This window comes from Oncorhynchus mykiss, chromosome 1 (assembly GCF_057628025.1).
Source record: "Oncorhynchus mykiss isolate SJ-2025 chromosome 1, ASM5762802v1, whole genome shotgun sequence".
Lineage (NCBI taxonomy): Eukaryota > Metazoa > Chordata > Actinopteri > Salmoniformes > Salmonidae > Oncorhynchus > Oncorhynchus mykiss.
This window is the reverse complement of record NC_143022.1, coordinates 8,163,477-8,179,115: the sequence shown is the minus strand read 5'-3', so window position 1 is coordinate 8,179,115 and position 15,639 is coordinate 8,163,477. Positions and strand designations below refer to the sequence as shown.

Sequence of the window (15,639 nt, the reverse complement as noted above, 5' to 3'; positions counted from 1 at the left end):
CCTTGCGTTGATACAAGGGGGTGAAATTACCTCTTTTTCGTTTGGTGGCCCACCGTCCGCCCCGGGGGCCAGAGGGGTGCGCATGACATTTGGTCCACTGGAGGCCAGAACCAGAACCGGTGGGGCAATCCTGTTGACACAAGGACAAAATATCCACATGGACTATAGGCTTGGCAGGAACAGGTTTACAGTGTCCTCTCCAAAAATGACTATAGGCTTGGCAGGAACAGGTTTACAGTGTCCTCTCCAAAAATGACTATAGGCTTGGCAGGAACAGGTTTACAGTGTCCTCTCCAAAAATGACTATAGGCTTGGCAGGAACAGGTTTACAGTGTCCTCTCCAAAAATGACTATAGGCTTGGCAGGAACAGGTTTACAGTGTCCTCTCCAAAAATGACTATAGGCTTGGCAGGAACAGGTTTACAGTGTCCTCTCCAAAAATGACTATAGGCTTGGCAGGAACAGGTTTACAGTGTCCTCTCCAAACATGACTATAGGCTTGGCAGGAACAGGTTTACAGTGTCCTCTCCAAAAATGACTATAGGCTTGGCAGGAACAGGTTTACAGTGTCCTCTCCAAAAATGACTATAGGCTTGGCAGGAACAGGTTTACAGTGTCCTCTCCAAAAATGACTATAGGCTTGGCAGGAACAGGTTTACAGTGTCCTCTCCAAAAATGACTATAGGCTTGGCAGGAACAGGTTTACAGTGTCCTCTCCAAAAATGACTATAGGCTTGGCAGGAACAGGTTTACAGTGTCCTCTCCAAAAATGACTATAGGCTTGGCAGGAACAGGTTTACAGTGTCCTCTCCAAAAATGACTATAGGCTTGGCAGGAACAGGTTTACAGTGTCCTCTCCAAAAATGACTATAGGCTTGGCAGGAACAGGTTTACAGTGTCCTCACCAAAAATGACTATAGGCTTGGCAGGAACAGGATTACAGTGTCCTCTCCAAAAATGACTATAGGCTTGGCAGGAACAGGTTTACAGTGTCCTCTCCAAAAATGACTATAGGCTTGGCAGGAACAGGTTTACAGTGTCCTCTCCAAAAATGACTATAGGCTTGGCAGGAACAGGTTTACAGTGTCCTCTCCAAAAATGACTATAGGCTTGGCAGGAACAGGTTTACAGTGTCCTCTCCAAAAATGACTATAGGCTTGGCAGGAACAGGTTTACAGTGTCCTCTCCAAAAATGACTATAGGCTTGGCAGGAACAGGTTTACAGTGTCCTCTCCAAAAATGACTATAGGCTTGGCAGGAACAGGTTTACAGTGTCCTCTCCAAAAATGACTATAGGCTTGGCAGGAACAGGTTTACAGTGTCCTCTCCAAAAATGACTATAGGCTTGGCAGGAACAGGTTTACAGTGTCCTCTCCAAAAATGACTATAGGCTTGGCAGGAACAGGTTTACAGTGTCCTCTCCAAAAATGACTATAGGCTTGGCAGGAACAGGTTTACAGTGTCCTCTCCAAAAATGACTATAGGCTTGGCAGGAACAGGTTTACAGTGTCCTCTCCAAAAATGACTATAGGCTTGGCAGGAACAGGTTTACAGTGTCCTCTCCAAAAATGACTATAGGCTTGGCAGGAACAGGTTTACAGTGTCCTCTCCAAAAATGACTATAGGCTTGGCAGGAACAGGTTTACAGTGTCCTCTCCAAAAATGACTATAGGCTTGGCAGGAACAGGTTTACAGTGTCCTCTCCAAAAATGACTATAGGCTTGGCAGGAACAGGTTTACAGTGTCCTCTCCAAAAATGACTATAGGCTTGGCAGGAACAGGTTTACAGTGTCCTCTCCAAAAATGACTATAGGCTTGGCAGGAACAGGTTTACAGTGTCCTCTCCAAAAATGACTATAGGCTTGGCAGGAACAGGTTTACAGTGTCCTCTCCAAAAATGACTATAGGCTTGGCAGGAACAGGTTTACAGTGTCCTCTCCAAAAATGACTATAGGCTTGGCAGGAACAGGTTTACAGTGTCCTCTCCAAAAATGACTATAGGCTTGGCAGGAACAGGTTTACAGTGTCCTCTCCAAAAATGACTATAGGCTTGGCAGGAACAGGTTTACAGTGTCCTCTCCAAAAATGACTATAGGCTTGGCAGGAACAGGTTTACAGTGTCCTCTCCAAAAATTACTATAGGCTTGGCAGGAACAGGTTTACAGTGTCCTCTCCAAAAATGACTATAGGCTTGGCAGGAACAGGTTTACAGTGTCCTCTCCAAAAATGACTATAGGCTTGGCAGGAACAGGTTTACAGTGTCCTCTCCAAAAATGACTATAGGCTTGGCAGGAACAGGTTTACAGTGTCCTCTCCAAAAATGACTATAGGCTTGGCAGGAACAGGTTTACAGTGTCCTCTCCAAAAATGACTATAGGCTTGGCAGGAACAGGTTTACAGTGTCCTCTCCAAAAATGACTATAGGCTTGGCAGGAACAGGTTTACAGTGTCCTCTCCAAAAATGACTATAGGCTTGGCAGGAACAGGTTTACAGTGTCCTCACCAAAAATGACTATAGGCTTGGCAGGAACAGGTTTACAGTGTCCTCTCCAAAAATGACTATAGGCTTGGCAGGAACAGGTTTACAGTGTCCTCTCCAAAAATGACTATAGGCTTGGCAGGAACAGGTTTACAGTGTCCTCTCCAAAAATGACTATAGGCTTGGCAGGAACAGGTTTACAGTGTCCTCTCCAAAAATGACTATAGGCTTGGCAGGAACAGGTTTACAGTGTCCTCTCCAAAAATGACTATAGGCTTGGCAGGAACAGGTTTACAGTGTCCTCTCCAAAAATGACTATAGGCTTGGCAGGAACAGGTTTACAGTGTCCTCTCCAAAAATGACTATAGGCTTGGCAGGAACAGGTTTACAGTGTCCTCTCCAAAAATGACTATAGGCTTGGCAGGAACAGGTTTACAGTGTCCTCTCCAAAAATGACTATAGGCTTGGCAGGAACAGGTTTACAGTGTCCTCTCCAAAAATGACTATAGGCTTGGCAGGAACAGGTTTACAGTGTCCTCTCCAAACATGACTATAGGCTTGGCAGGAACAGGTTTACAGTGTCCTCTCCAAAAATGACTATAGGCTTGGCAGGAACAGGTTTACAGTGTCCTCTCCAAAAATGACTATAGGCTTGGCAGGAACAGGTTTACAGTGTCCTCTCCAAAAATGACTATAGGCTTGGCAGGAACAGGTTTACAGTGTCCTCTCCAAAAATGACTATAGGCTTGGCAGGAACAGGTTTACAGTGTCCTCTCCAAAAATGACTATAGGCTTGGCAGGAACAGGTTTACAGTGTCCTCTCCAAAAATGACTATAGGCTTGGCAGGAACAGGTTTACAGTGTCCTCTCCAAAAATGACTATAGGCTTGGCAGGAACAGGTTTACAGTGTCCTCTCCAAAAATGACTATAGGCTTGGCAGGAACAGGTTTACAGTGTCCTCACCAAAAATGACTATAGGCTTGGCAGGAACAGGATTACAGTGTCCTCTCCAAAAATGACTATAGGCTTGGCAGGAACAGGTTTACAGTGTCCTCTCCAAAAATGACTATAGGCTTGGCAGGAACAGGTTTACAGTGTCCTCTCCAAAAATGACTATAGGCTTGGCAGGAACAGGTTTACAGTGTCCTCTCCAAAAATGACTATAGGCTTGGCAGGAACAGGTTTACAGTGTCCTCTCCAAAAATGGCATACACTGCAAAACAAGCACACTTTCAACCAATCCCAAACCAGCTCCTACACCCTAGGGAGGCCTAGTACCATATTGCATTTAGACCACCAGCATCATCATCATCATCATCATCGTTTGGCTACAGAACAGTCGACCGGTACAGGCCGCATATACAACAGAGCGTTTAGGAAAATGCCTATCTATTCATTCCTTTCAGATCTACACAAGTGTAGGTAGGGTTAGGGTTAGTGTAGGTTGGGTTAGGGTTAGTGTAGGTTGGGTTAGGGTTAGTGTAGGTTGGGTTAGGGTTAGTGTAGGTTGGGTTAGGGTTAGTGTAGGTTGGGTTAGTGTAGGTTGGGTTAGGGTTAGTGTAGGTTGGGTTAGGGTTAGTGTAGGTTGGGTTAGGGTTAGTGTAGGTTGGGTTAGGGTTAGTGTAGGTTGGGTTAGGGTTAGTGTAGGTTGGGTTAGGGTTAGTGTAGGTTGGGTTAGGGTTAGTGTAGGTTGGGTTAGGGTTAGTGTAGGTTGGGTTAGGGTTAGTGTAGGTTGGGTTAGGGTTAGTGTAGGTTGGGTTAGGGTTAGTGTAGGTTGGGTTAGGGTTAGTGTAGGTTGGGTTAGGGTTAGTGTAGGTTGGGTTAGGGTTAGGGTAGGTTGGGTTAGGGTTAGTGTAGGTTGGGTTAGGGTTAGTGTAGGTTGGGTTAGGGTTAGTGTAGGTTGGGTTAGGGTTAGTGTAGGTTGGGTTAGGGTTAGTGTAGGTAGGGTTAGGGTTAGTGTAGGTTGGGTTAGGGTTAGTGTAGGTTGGGTTAGGGTTAGTGTAGGTTGGGTTAGGGTTAGTGTAGGTTGGGTTAGGGTTAGTGTAGGTTGGGTTAGGGTTAGTGTAGGTTGGGTTAGGGTTAGTGTAGGTTGGGTTAGGGTTAGTGTAGGTTGGGTTAGGGTTAGTGTAGGTTGGGTTAGGGTTAGTGTAGGTTGGGTTAGGGTTAGTGTAGGTTGGGTTAGGGTTAGGGTAGGTTGGGTTAGGGTTAGTGTAGGTTGGGTTAGGGTTAGTGTAGGTTGGGTTAGGGTTAGTGTAGGTTGGGTTAGGGTAGGTTGGGTTAGGGTTAGTGTAGGTTGGGTTAGGGTTAGTGTAGGTTGGGTTAGGGTTAGTGTAGGTTGGGTTAGGGTTAGTGTAGGTTGGGTTAGGGTTAGTGTAGGTTGGGTTAGGGTTAGGGTAGGTTGGGTTAGGGTTAGGGTAGGTTGGGTTAGGGTTAGTGTAGGTTGGGTTAGGGTTAGTGTAGGTTGGGTTAGGGTTAGTGTAGGTTGGGTTAGGGTAGGTTGGGTTAGGGTTAGGGTAGGTAGGGTTAGGGTTAGGGTAGGTAGGGTTAGGGTTAGGGTAGGTAGGGTTAGGGTTAGGGTAGGTAGGGTTAGGGTTAGTGTAGGTTGGGTTAGGGTTAGTGTAGGTTGGGTTAGGGTTAGTGTAGGTTGGGTTAGGGTTAGTGTAGGTTGGGTTAGGGTTAGTGTAGGTTGGGTTAGGGTTAGTGTAGGTTGGGTTAGGGTTAGTGTAGGTTGGGTTAGGGTTAGTGTAGGTTGGGTTAGGGTTAGTGTAGGTTGGGTTAGGGTAGGTTGGGTTAGGGTTAGTGTAGGTTGGGTTAGGGTTAGTGTAGGTTGGGTTAGGGTTAGTGTAGGTTGGGTTAGGGTAGGTTGGGTTAGGGTTAGGGTAGGTTGGGTTAGGGTTAGGGTAGGTAGGGTTAGGGTTAGGTAGGGTTAGGGTTAGGGTAGGTAGGGTTAGTGTAGGTAGGGTTAGGGTTAGTGTAGGTTGGGTTAGGGTTAGTGTAGGTTGGGTTAGGGTTAGTGTAGGTTGGGTTAGGGTTAGTGTAGGTAGGGTTAGGGTTAGTGTAGGTTGGGTTAGGGTTAGTGTAGGTTGGGTTAGGGTTAGTGTAGGTTGGGTTAGGGTTAGTGTAGGTTGGGTTAGGGTTAGTGTAGGTTGGGTTAGGGTTAGTGTAGGTTGGGTTAGGGTTAGTGTAGGTTGGGTTAGGGTTAGTGTAGGTTGGGTTAGGGTTAGTGTAGGTTGGGTTAGGGTTAGTGTAGGTTGGGTTAGGGTTAGTGTAGGTTGGGTTAGGGTTAGTGTAGGTTGGGTTAGGGTTAGTGTAGGTTGGGTTAGGGTTAGTGTAGGTTGGGTTAGGGTTAGTGTAGGTAGGTAGGGTTAGGGTTAGTGTAGGTTGGGTTAGGGTTAGTGTAGGTTGGGTTAGGGTTAGTGTAGGTTGGGTTAGGGTTAGTGTAGGTTGGGTTAGGGTTAGTGTAGGTAGGGTTAGGGTTAGTGTAGGTTGGGTTAGGGTTAGTGTAGGTAGGGTTAGGGTTAGTGTAGGTTGGGTTAGGGTTAGTGTAGGTTGGGTTAGGGTTAGTGTAGGTTGGGTTAGGGTTAGTGTAGGTTGGGTTAGTGTAGGTTGGGTTAGGGTTAGTGTAGGTTGGGTTAGGGTTAGTGTAGGTTGGGTTAGGGTTAGTGTAGGTTGGGTTAGGGTTAGTGTAGGTAGGGTTAGGGTTAGTGTAGGTTGGGTTAGGGTTAGTGTAGGTTGGGTTAGGGTTAGTGTAGGTTGGGTTAGGGTTAGTGTAGGTTGGGTTAGGGTTAGTGTAGGTTGGGTTAGGGTTAGTGTAGGTTGGGTTAGGGTTAGTGTAGGTTGGGTTAGGGTTAGTGTAGGTTGGGTTAGGGTTAGTGTAGGTTGGGTTAGGGTTAGTGTAGGTTGGGTTAGGGTTAGTGTAGGTTGGGTTAGGGTTAGTGTAGGTTGGGTTAGGGTTAGTGTAGGTTGGGTTAGGGTTAGTGTAGGTTGGGTTAGGGTTAGTGTAGGTTGGGTTAGGGTTAGTGTAGGTTGGGTTAGTGTAGGTTGGGTTAGGGTTAGTGTAGGTTGGGTTAGGGTTAGTGTAGGTTGGGTTAGGGTTAGTGTAGGTTGGGTTAGGGTTAGTGTAGGTTGGGTTAGGGTTAGTGTAGGTTGGGTTAGTGTAGGTTGGGTTAGTGTAGGTTGGGTTAGGGTTAGTGTAGGTAGGGTTAGGGTTAGTGTAGGTTGGGTTAGGGTTAGTGTAGGTTGGGTTAGGGTTAGTGTAGGTTGGGTTAGGGTTAGTGTAGGTTGGGTTAGTGTTAGTGTAGGTTGGGTTAGGGTTAGTGTAGGTTGGGTTAGGGTTAGTGTAGGTTGGGTTAGGGTTAGTGTAGGTTGGGTTAGGGTTAGTGTAGGTTGGGTTAGGGTTAGTGTAGGTTGGGTTAGTGTAGGTTGGGTTAGGGTTAGTGTAGGTAGGGTTAGGGTTAGTGTAGGTTGGGTTAGGGTTAGTGTAGGTAGGGTTAGGGTTAGTGTAGGTTGGGTTAGGGTTAGTGTAGGTTGGGTTAGTGTAGGTTGGGTTAGGGTTAGTGTAGGTAGGGTTAGGGTTAGTGTAGGTTGGGTTAGGGTTAGTGTAGGTAGGGTTAGGGTTAGTGTAGGTTGGGTTAGGGTTAGTGTAGGTTGGGTTAGTGTAGGTTGGGTTAGGGTTAGTGTAGGTAGGGTTAGGGTTAGTGTAGGTAGGGTTAGGGTTAGTGTAGGTTGGGTTAGGGTTAGTGTAGGTAGGGTTAGGGTTAGTGTAGGTTGGGTTAGGGTTAGTGTAGGTTGGGTTAGTGTAGGTTGGGTTAGGGTTAGTGTAGGTAGGGTTAGGGTTAGTGTAGGTTGGGTTAGGGTTAGTGTAGGTTGGGTTAGGGTTAGTGTAGGTTGGGTTAGTGTAGGTTGGGTTAGGGTTAGTGTAGGTAGGGTTAGGGTTAGTGTAGGTTGGGTTAGGGTTAGTGTAGGTTGGGTTAGGGTTAGTGTAGGTTGGGTTAGGGTTAGTGTAGGTTGGGTTAGTGTAGGTTGGGTTAGGGTTAGTGTAGGTAGGGTTAGGGTTAGTGTAGGTTGGGTTAGGGTTAGTGTAGGTTGGGTTAGGGTTAGTGTAGGTTGGGTTAGGGTTAGTGTAGGTTGGGTTAGGGTTAGTGTAGGTTGGGTTAGGGTTAGTGTAGGTTGGGTTAGGGTTAGTGTAGGTTGGGTTAGGGTAGGTTGGGTTAGGGTTAGTGTAGGTTGGGTTAGGGTTAGTGTAGGTTGGGTTAGGGTTAGTGTAGGTTGGGTTAGGGTTAGTGTAGGTAGGGTTAGTGTAGGTTGGGTTAGGGTTAGTGTAGGTTGGGTTAGGGTTAGTGTAGGTTGGGTTAGGGTTAGGGTAGGTTGGGTTAGGGTTAGTGTAGGTAGGGTTAGGGTTAGGGTTAGGGTTAGGGTTAGTGTAGGTTGGGTTAGGGTTAGTGTAGGTTGGGTTAGGGTTAGTGTAGGTTGGGTTAGGGTTAGTGTAGGTTGGGTTAGGGTTAGTGTAGGTTGGGTTAGGGTTAGTGTAGGTTGGGTTAGGGTTAGTGTAGGTTGGGTTAGGGTTAGTGTAGGTTGGGTTAGGGTTAGGGTAGGTTGGGTTAGGGTTAGTGTAGGTTGGGTTAGGGTTAGTGTAGGTTGGGTTAGGGTTAGTGTAGGTTGGGTTAGGGTTAGTGTAGGTTGGGTTAGGGTTAGTGTAGGTTGGGTTAGGGTTAGTGTAGGTTGGGTTAGGGTTAGTGTAGGTTGGGTTAGGGTTAGTGTAGGTTGGGTTAGGGTTAGTGTAGGTTGGGTTAGTGTAGGTTGGGTTAGTGTAGGTTGGGTTAGGGTTAGTGTAGGTTGGGTTAGGGTTAGTGTAGGTTGGGTTAGGGTTAGTGTAGGTTGGGTTAGGGTTAGTGTAGGTTGGGTTAGGGTTAGTGTAGGTTGGGTTAGGGTTAGTGTAGGTTGGGTTAGGGTTAGTGTAGGTTGGGTTAGGGTTAGTGTAGGTTGGGTTAGTGTAGGTTGGGTTAGGGTTAGTGTAGGTTGGGTTAGGGTTAGTGTAGGTTGGGTTAGGGTTAGTGTAGGTAGGGTTAGTGTAGGTTGGGTTAGGGTTAGTGTAGGTAGGGTTAGGGTTAGTGTAGGTTGGGTTAGGGTTAGTGTAGGTTGGGTTAGGGTTAGTGTAGGTTGGGTTAGGGTTAGTGTAGGTTGGGTTAGGGTTAGTGTAGGTTGGGTTAGGGTTAGTGTAGGTTGGGTTAGGGTTAGTGTAGGTTGGGTTAGGGTTAGTGTAGGTTGGGTTAGGGTTAGTGTAGGTTGGGTTAGGGTTAGTGTAGGTTGGGTTAGGGTTAGTGTAGGTTGGGTTAGGGTTAGTGTAGGTTGGGTTAGGGTTAGTGTAGGTTGGGTTAGGGTTAGTGTAGGTTGGGTTAGTGTAGGTTGGGTTAGGGTTAGTGTAGGTTGGGTTAGGGTTAGTGTAGGTTGGGTTAGGGTTAGTGTAGGTTGGGTTAGGGTTAGTGTAGGTTGGGTTAGGGTAGGTTGGGTTAGGGTTAGTGTAGGTTGGGTTAGGGTTAGTGTAGGTTGGGTTAGGGTTAGTGTAGGTTGGGTTAGGGTTAGTGTAGGTTGGGTTAGGGTTAGTGTAGGTTGGGTTAGGGTTAGTGTAGGTTGGGTTAGGGTTAGTGTAGGTTGGGTTAGGGTTAGTGTAGGTTGGGTTAGGGTCAGTGTAGGTTGGGTTAGGGTAGGTTGGGTTAGGGTTAGTGTAGGTTGGGTTAGGGTTAGTGTAGGTTGGGTTAGGGTTAGTGTAGGTTGGGTTAGGGTCAGTGTAGGTTGGGTTAGGGTAGGTTGGGTTAGGGTTAGTGTAGGTTGGGTTAGGGTTAGTGTAGGTTGGGTTAGGGTAGGTTGGGTTGGGTTAGGGTAGGTTGGGTTAGGGTAGGTTGGGTTAGGGTTAGGGTAGGTTGGGTTAGGGTAGGTTGGGTTAGGGTTAGGGTAGGTTGGGTTAGGGTTAGGGTAGGTAGAACCCTAATGGTCGATTTGCACATCTGATTTTCTTTCAACTAATGTTTTCGTACTTCATTTCACAGTGGCCTTTAGAGACGCGATGCCAGACGCACGAGACGCGATGCCAGACGCACGAGACGCGATGCCAGACGCACGAGACGCGATGCCAGACGCACGAGACGCGTGACACGATGCCAGACGCACGTGACGCGATGCCAGACGTACGTGACGCGTGACACGATGCCAGACGCACGAGACGCGATCCCAAACGTACGTGACACGATCCCAGACGTACGTGACACGATGCCAGACGTACGTGCCACGATGCCAGACGTACGTGACACGATGCCAAACGCACGTGACACGATGCCAAACGTACGTGATACGATGCCAAACGGACTCCCTAGAGGACTGATCAAGCTTGTAAACTCATGGCTCAGCTTACATCACAACAATATAGAAAGACCTTAATGCTGATACAGCCTCTATTAATACCTACAACTGCAAAAACAACATTCACTACTATGTGGTCAGTCTTTAATCAAATGGAATCATCATGGAATCGATATTTAAAAACTAGCTATCTTACCAGATATAAATGACAAACAGAAATAGTCACATTTTCCAATAGGTGTCAGGATACTGATTGTGGCCACTAGTATGTTTCCATCTCTATACCCAGCAGCCCCGACGGGCTCTTTGTAAGAGCAGAGTGGTGGACCTCTCAGGACAGTGCAGCAAAGCTATAATGTATGATAAAGCATTGTCAACAGTATTATTAGTAATCGTGTTAAGGCTAAATATAATACAGTGCCATATGCAGAGATCCACTATTTGGTTCAATGGCCAAGGGTAAAGGTCTGTAGTCCCTTTTGGGCGGTTAATCACCACATGCTCCCGAACAGCACTAAATATAAAGTATAAAGTGATAGAAGCGTCACTACAGACCCTGGTTCGATCCAGGGCTGTATCACTATCGGGCCGTGATCGGGAGTCCCATAGGGCGGCGCACAATTGGCCCAGCGTCGTCCGGGGTTAGGGGAGGGTTTGGCCGTCACTGTATCTAAGAATTTTGTTCTTAACTCTCTTGCCTAGTTAAATAAAATGTAACAAATATATATACTTTAAAAAAGATTTAACAGCGATGCTTAATGTCTCCACGTGGCTCTAGAACAGAATAAACATGTCTCCACGTGGATCTAGAACGGAATAAACATGTGTTCCACGTGGATCTAGAACGGAATAAACATGTGTTAAACGTGGATCTAGAACGGAATAAACATGTGTTCCACGTGGATCTAGAACAGAATAAACATGTGTTCCACGTGGCTCTAGAACGGAATAAACATGTGTTCCACGTGGCTCTAGAACGGAATAAACATGTGTTCCACGTGGATCTAGAACAGAATAAACATGTGTTCCACGTGGCTCTAGAACGGAATAAACATGTGTTCCACGTGGATCTAGAACGGAATAAACATGTGTTCCACGTGGCTCTAGAACGGAATAAACATGTGTTCCACGTGGCTCTAGAACGGAATAAACATGTGTTCCACGTGGCTCTAGAACGGAATAAACATGTGTTCCACGTGGCTCTAGAACGGAATAAACATGTGTTCCACGTGGATCTAGAACGGAATAAACATGTGTTCCACGTGGCTCTAGAACGGAATAAACATGTGTTCCGCGTGGCTCTAGAACGGAATAAACATGTGTTCCGCGTGGCTCTAGAACGGAATAAACATGTGTTCCGCGTGGCTCTAGAACGGAATAAACATGTGTTCCGCGTGGATCTAGAACGGAATAAACATGTGTTCCGCGTGGCTCTAGAACGGAATAAACATGTGTTCCACGTGGATCTAGAACGGAAAAAACATGTGTTCCACGTGGATCTAGAACGGAATAAACATGTGTTCCACGTGGATCTAGAACAGAATAAACATGTGTTCCACGTGGCTCTAGAACGGAATAAACATGTGTTCCACGTGGCTCTAGAACGGAATAAACATGTGTTCCACGTGGCTCTAGATCGGAATAAACATGTGTTCCACGTGGCTCTAGAACGGAATAAACATGTGTTCCGCGTGGCTCTAGAACGGAATAAACATGTGTTCCGCGTGGCTCTAGAACGGAATAAACATGTGTTCCGCGTGGCTCTAGAATGGAATAAACATGTGTTCCCCGTGGATCTAGAACGGAATAAACATGTGTTCCACGTGGCTCTAGAACGGAATAAACATGTGTTCCGCGTGGCTCTAGAACGGAATAAACATGTGTTCCCCGTGGATCTAGAACGGAATAAACATGTGTTCCCCGTGGATCTAGAACGGAATAAACATGTGTTCCACGTGGCTCTAGAACGGAATAAACATGTGTTCCACGTGGATCTAGAACAGAATAAACATGTGTTCCACGTGGATCTAGAACGGAATAAACATGTGTTCCACGTGGATCTAGAACAGAATAAACATGTGTTCCTCGTGGCTCTAGAACGGAATAAACATGTGTTCCACGTGGATCTAGAACGGAATAAACATGTGTTCCACGTGGCTCTAGAACGGAATAAACATGTGTTCCACGTGGATCTAGAACAGAATAAACATGTGTTCCACGTGGCTCTAGAACGGAATAAACATGTGTTCCACGTGGCTCTAGAACGGAATAAACATGTGTTCCACGTGGATCTAGAACGGAATAAACATGTGTTCCACGTGGATCTAGAACAGAATAAACATGTGTTCCTTGTGGATCTAGAACGGAATAAACATGTGTTCCACGTGTTCAGGGCTGAGGAACGGTTCAGGGCTGAGGAAAGGTTCAGGGCTGAGGAAAGGTTCAGGGTTGAGGAAAGGTTCAGGGCTGAGGAAAGGTTCAGGGCTGAGGAAAGGTGGTAAGGAGTGTATCTGTTGATGGAATTTATATGAATGACTAGAATATTCCACCCTGAAGCCATATAATCGTATGAAATTGATTAGAATTATGTATAACCATAGTCTGTACAATATGTCTATAACAGCATCTTAAAAACAGACTGAGCAAGATTCGGTGCCGACCTTGGCTGGGGCCACAGAGTACTTCCCAGGGTCTCCGTCTCCTTGGCTGGGGCCACTGAGAGTACTTCCCAGGGTCTCCCTATCTTGAGGGAGGATGTCTCACGGATTCCCCCAATCTCTGTCGGCTGGGTAGCAGGACATTGTGTGCTAATGTTAGTGTGAATGTGAATGCGTATGTTAGTGTGAATGCGTATGTTAGTGTGAATGTGAATGCGTATGTTAGTGTGAATGCGTATGTTAGTGTGAATGCGTATGTTAGTGTGAATGCGTATGTTAGTGTGAATGCGTATGTTAGTGTGAATGTGCGTGCGTATGTTAGTGTGCATGTGCGTGCGTATGTTAGTGTGACTGTGCGTGAGAAGCCAGTATAAAATGAATGGTTGTGTTCAACAGACCAGCGCTCTTGTGAATAAACCTTTTTGACTATGTTAGTTGGGCCTCGTCTGTTTCATTCAACCAGTATCTTACACATTCTAGGTCGCAGACTGAGTAGTATAATTGAATTGGGTTATGAACCTTGAGAACATAATTCTCCTAACAGTATCTTGTTTACAGTAAGCCTATTGTCATGCCGTACCTACCCATTTCAATAAACCTTAAATTAACCCTGAAGGGCCTAATGTTGTACCTTTCTGGCGAGTCGTCGTCCAGCTGGTGCACGTTATTCTCCACCATGCTTTGGCTGAGCGCCGGTCTCACGCTGCCCTCCGTGCCCCTCTTGTTCTGGGCCTGGGCCGCCAGGCCATGGGACAGCCCGTCCAGCACCGGGTTCAGGGACCGAGACATGTAGGTGTCTGCCGACTGGGGCCTCTGCAGGGGCGAGGAGGGACAGGGGGAAAGCCGGCTGATGAGGGGGGTGAGCAGGTCGGGGTGGCCGGCCTTGGTGGGCTTGACCAGGCGATCCACGTGGATGGCCAGGGTCTTCTGCTGAAAGGCGCAGGAGAAGGCGCCTGGCGAGAGGTTCTGGAGCCACGAAAGCAGGGAGAGGTCGAGTTCGTCGCAGCCATTGCCACACAGCATGTCCACGCCCAAGAGCACCTCGTCCTCCGTGATCTCCTCCCCCGTGGCTTTGCTCTGGAAGAGAACAGTGTAGATACGTTTAATAATGGCTCTCTTTTTGTCTCCTTTCCCTCCATCTGAACTGGTCTAGACTTAAACTGTTCCAGAGCTGCTGGTCTGGTATCAAAGCCACTTAGACTTGGTGGCTCCAGCCAAACCAGCCTAGGCAAGAGACAACTCCTGCTAGTCCTATTTCTATATTAACTTCACCTATCCTGTGTTTTCAGATCAGCATAATAATTTTTTATTTATTTGACCAGGCAAGTCAGTTAAGAACAAATTCTTATTTTCAATGACAGCCTAGGAACAGTGGGTGTTCAAGGGCAGAACGACAGATTTGTACCTTGTCAGCTCGGGGATTTGAACTTGCAACCTTCCGGTTACTAGTCCAACGCTCTAACCACTAGGCTACCCTGCCGCCCATAATAATGTAGACTGATCTACTGTGAAGCTTCCCTACCATTGTGTACGTGGTGGAGTGCCTCATCCTTGGGACCTCTGTAGAGTTTCAGAAATGGAGAACAATGTTGTGTTTCAAAAGGGACATTTTCAACCCTTTTCTCAAAGCACTTGACATTCTGAAACAAGGTTAGAAAACTGGCCTCATTCACCTCCAGCCAACACATTGGCCATATTTACTGAGTCTGGATTCCTCTCTAGGTGACTACCTTCTAGGGAGTTTTGACTGGCCACTGTGCTCCTGCTTCTCTTTAGGTCGTTGGGGTCCTGGTTAACGTAAAGCACTTTGTGACAACTGCTGATGTAAAAAACAAAGGGCTTTATAAATACATTTGATTGGCCAACACTGACCTGACAGAACTCCACACAGCACTCGTACAACACTCCTTTGATGAGCAGCTGGAAGAGGCGGTTGCCGCTGGCCCTGAACCCAGCCTCGCTCAGCTTCCTGTCGGCAGGGATGAACTCGGCCACCATGGCGCAGGCCTCCTCGAAGCAGTGCACCCGGGCCGTGCTGGGGTTCCAGTCCTTGAACTCAGCATGTTGGGTGAGGCAGGGAAGCGTGAGGAGCAGGCAGAGTTTACTGTAGTCCTCTTTAGAGGGACAGAACCCCTCCAGGCTGTGGAGACATCTGACCGCCTCTTGCATGGACAGCTCCAGCTGTCGGGCAGCATAAGGAAAGGGTGTGGAGATTAATTCAATGGCGTTTACTGAGTAAAGTCGTACTAAATAGATATAGTATAACCCACTAATTCTAAGCCAATTTAAGATCACTGAAATGTAATTCATCAATTAGGAAGTGCTTATTATTTTATTTTTTCATTGAACATGAAATTTACTTCCAAATTCCACTGGAAAAGTCACGTTTTCCATCCTTGGTGATGTTTTTAGCTTGCTACACCCGAAGCATAAAAACAGAGACCCAAATCATAAGCCATCTTATCAGTTGATCACTGCTCAACTGACGGTTGGCTTTTGCTGCCAGTATCTCAGCACGTCTATTTGAATAGAGTCGTACACACAACGCTTGCGGTATAGACTGGCTTGTCCCACTCACGTTCTGAGGGTCGTCAGCAGCTGACATGGCATTATTTACACACAGGGCCTCCAGAAATGTCTGTTTCAGGACGATGTAGCGGAACCTAGACAAGCCAGGCAAGATCACAAGACACATTTAGAACATTCAGTAAAAACATTTTTTTTTTAAAGAAGTGCCAAAATTTAAAATTTGTATTTCTTCATCTGTAATTAAACTAAATGGGTTGACTGTACAAAGATAACATCTAATTTCACCTCTCGGTCTCGACACCTCACTCTTGACTGGCTAATCAAATCTCTGAAGAGTTAACCTGTGACCTGTGTGTCTGACAAAGCTGAACGATAAATTATGCCTATGCTGTCTCACTATGCGTCTTTGCTATAAAGGATCTCAGTTGAAATGTGTGAGGGACACTGAATTGATCTGAGAGTTACAGGGTTGTGATAGAGCTGATATAATTAAAGATGGACTTTGTGATAACTAACTCTGACTTGTGTGTGGTTTGCTCTCATGATTTGGTAAGAAGAGGAAAATACCACGACAAGAGTTGACCTGTGACCTGTGTGTCTGGCAAGAGTTGACCTGT

The 15,639-nt window shown here is 46.6% G+C and overlaps 1 protein-coding gene across 3 annotated transcripts in view; it reads right to left on the bottom strand.

Moving 5' to 3' along the window:
• LOC110528839 (WD repeat-containing protein 47) overlaps positions 1-15,639 on the bottom strand; it is a 42,534-nt gene that overhangs the window by 18,873 nt on the left and 8,022 nt on the right. For all 3 annotated transcript variants that reach the window (XM_090182873.1, XM_090182878.1, XM_090182875.1), the window contains exons 4-7: positions 15,072-15,156; positions 14,366-14,674; positions 13,125-13,570; positions 31-130 (exon numbers count right to left, since the gene is read on the bottom strand). In XM_090182873.1, coding sequence (XP_090038999.1) covers positions 31-130; positions 13,125-13,570; positions 14,366-14,674; positions 15,072-15,156 — 940 coding nt within the window. The remainder of the gene's footprint in view (positions 1-30; positions 131-13,124; positions 13,571-14,365; positions 14,675-15,071; positions 15,157-15,639) is intronic.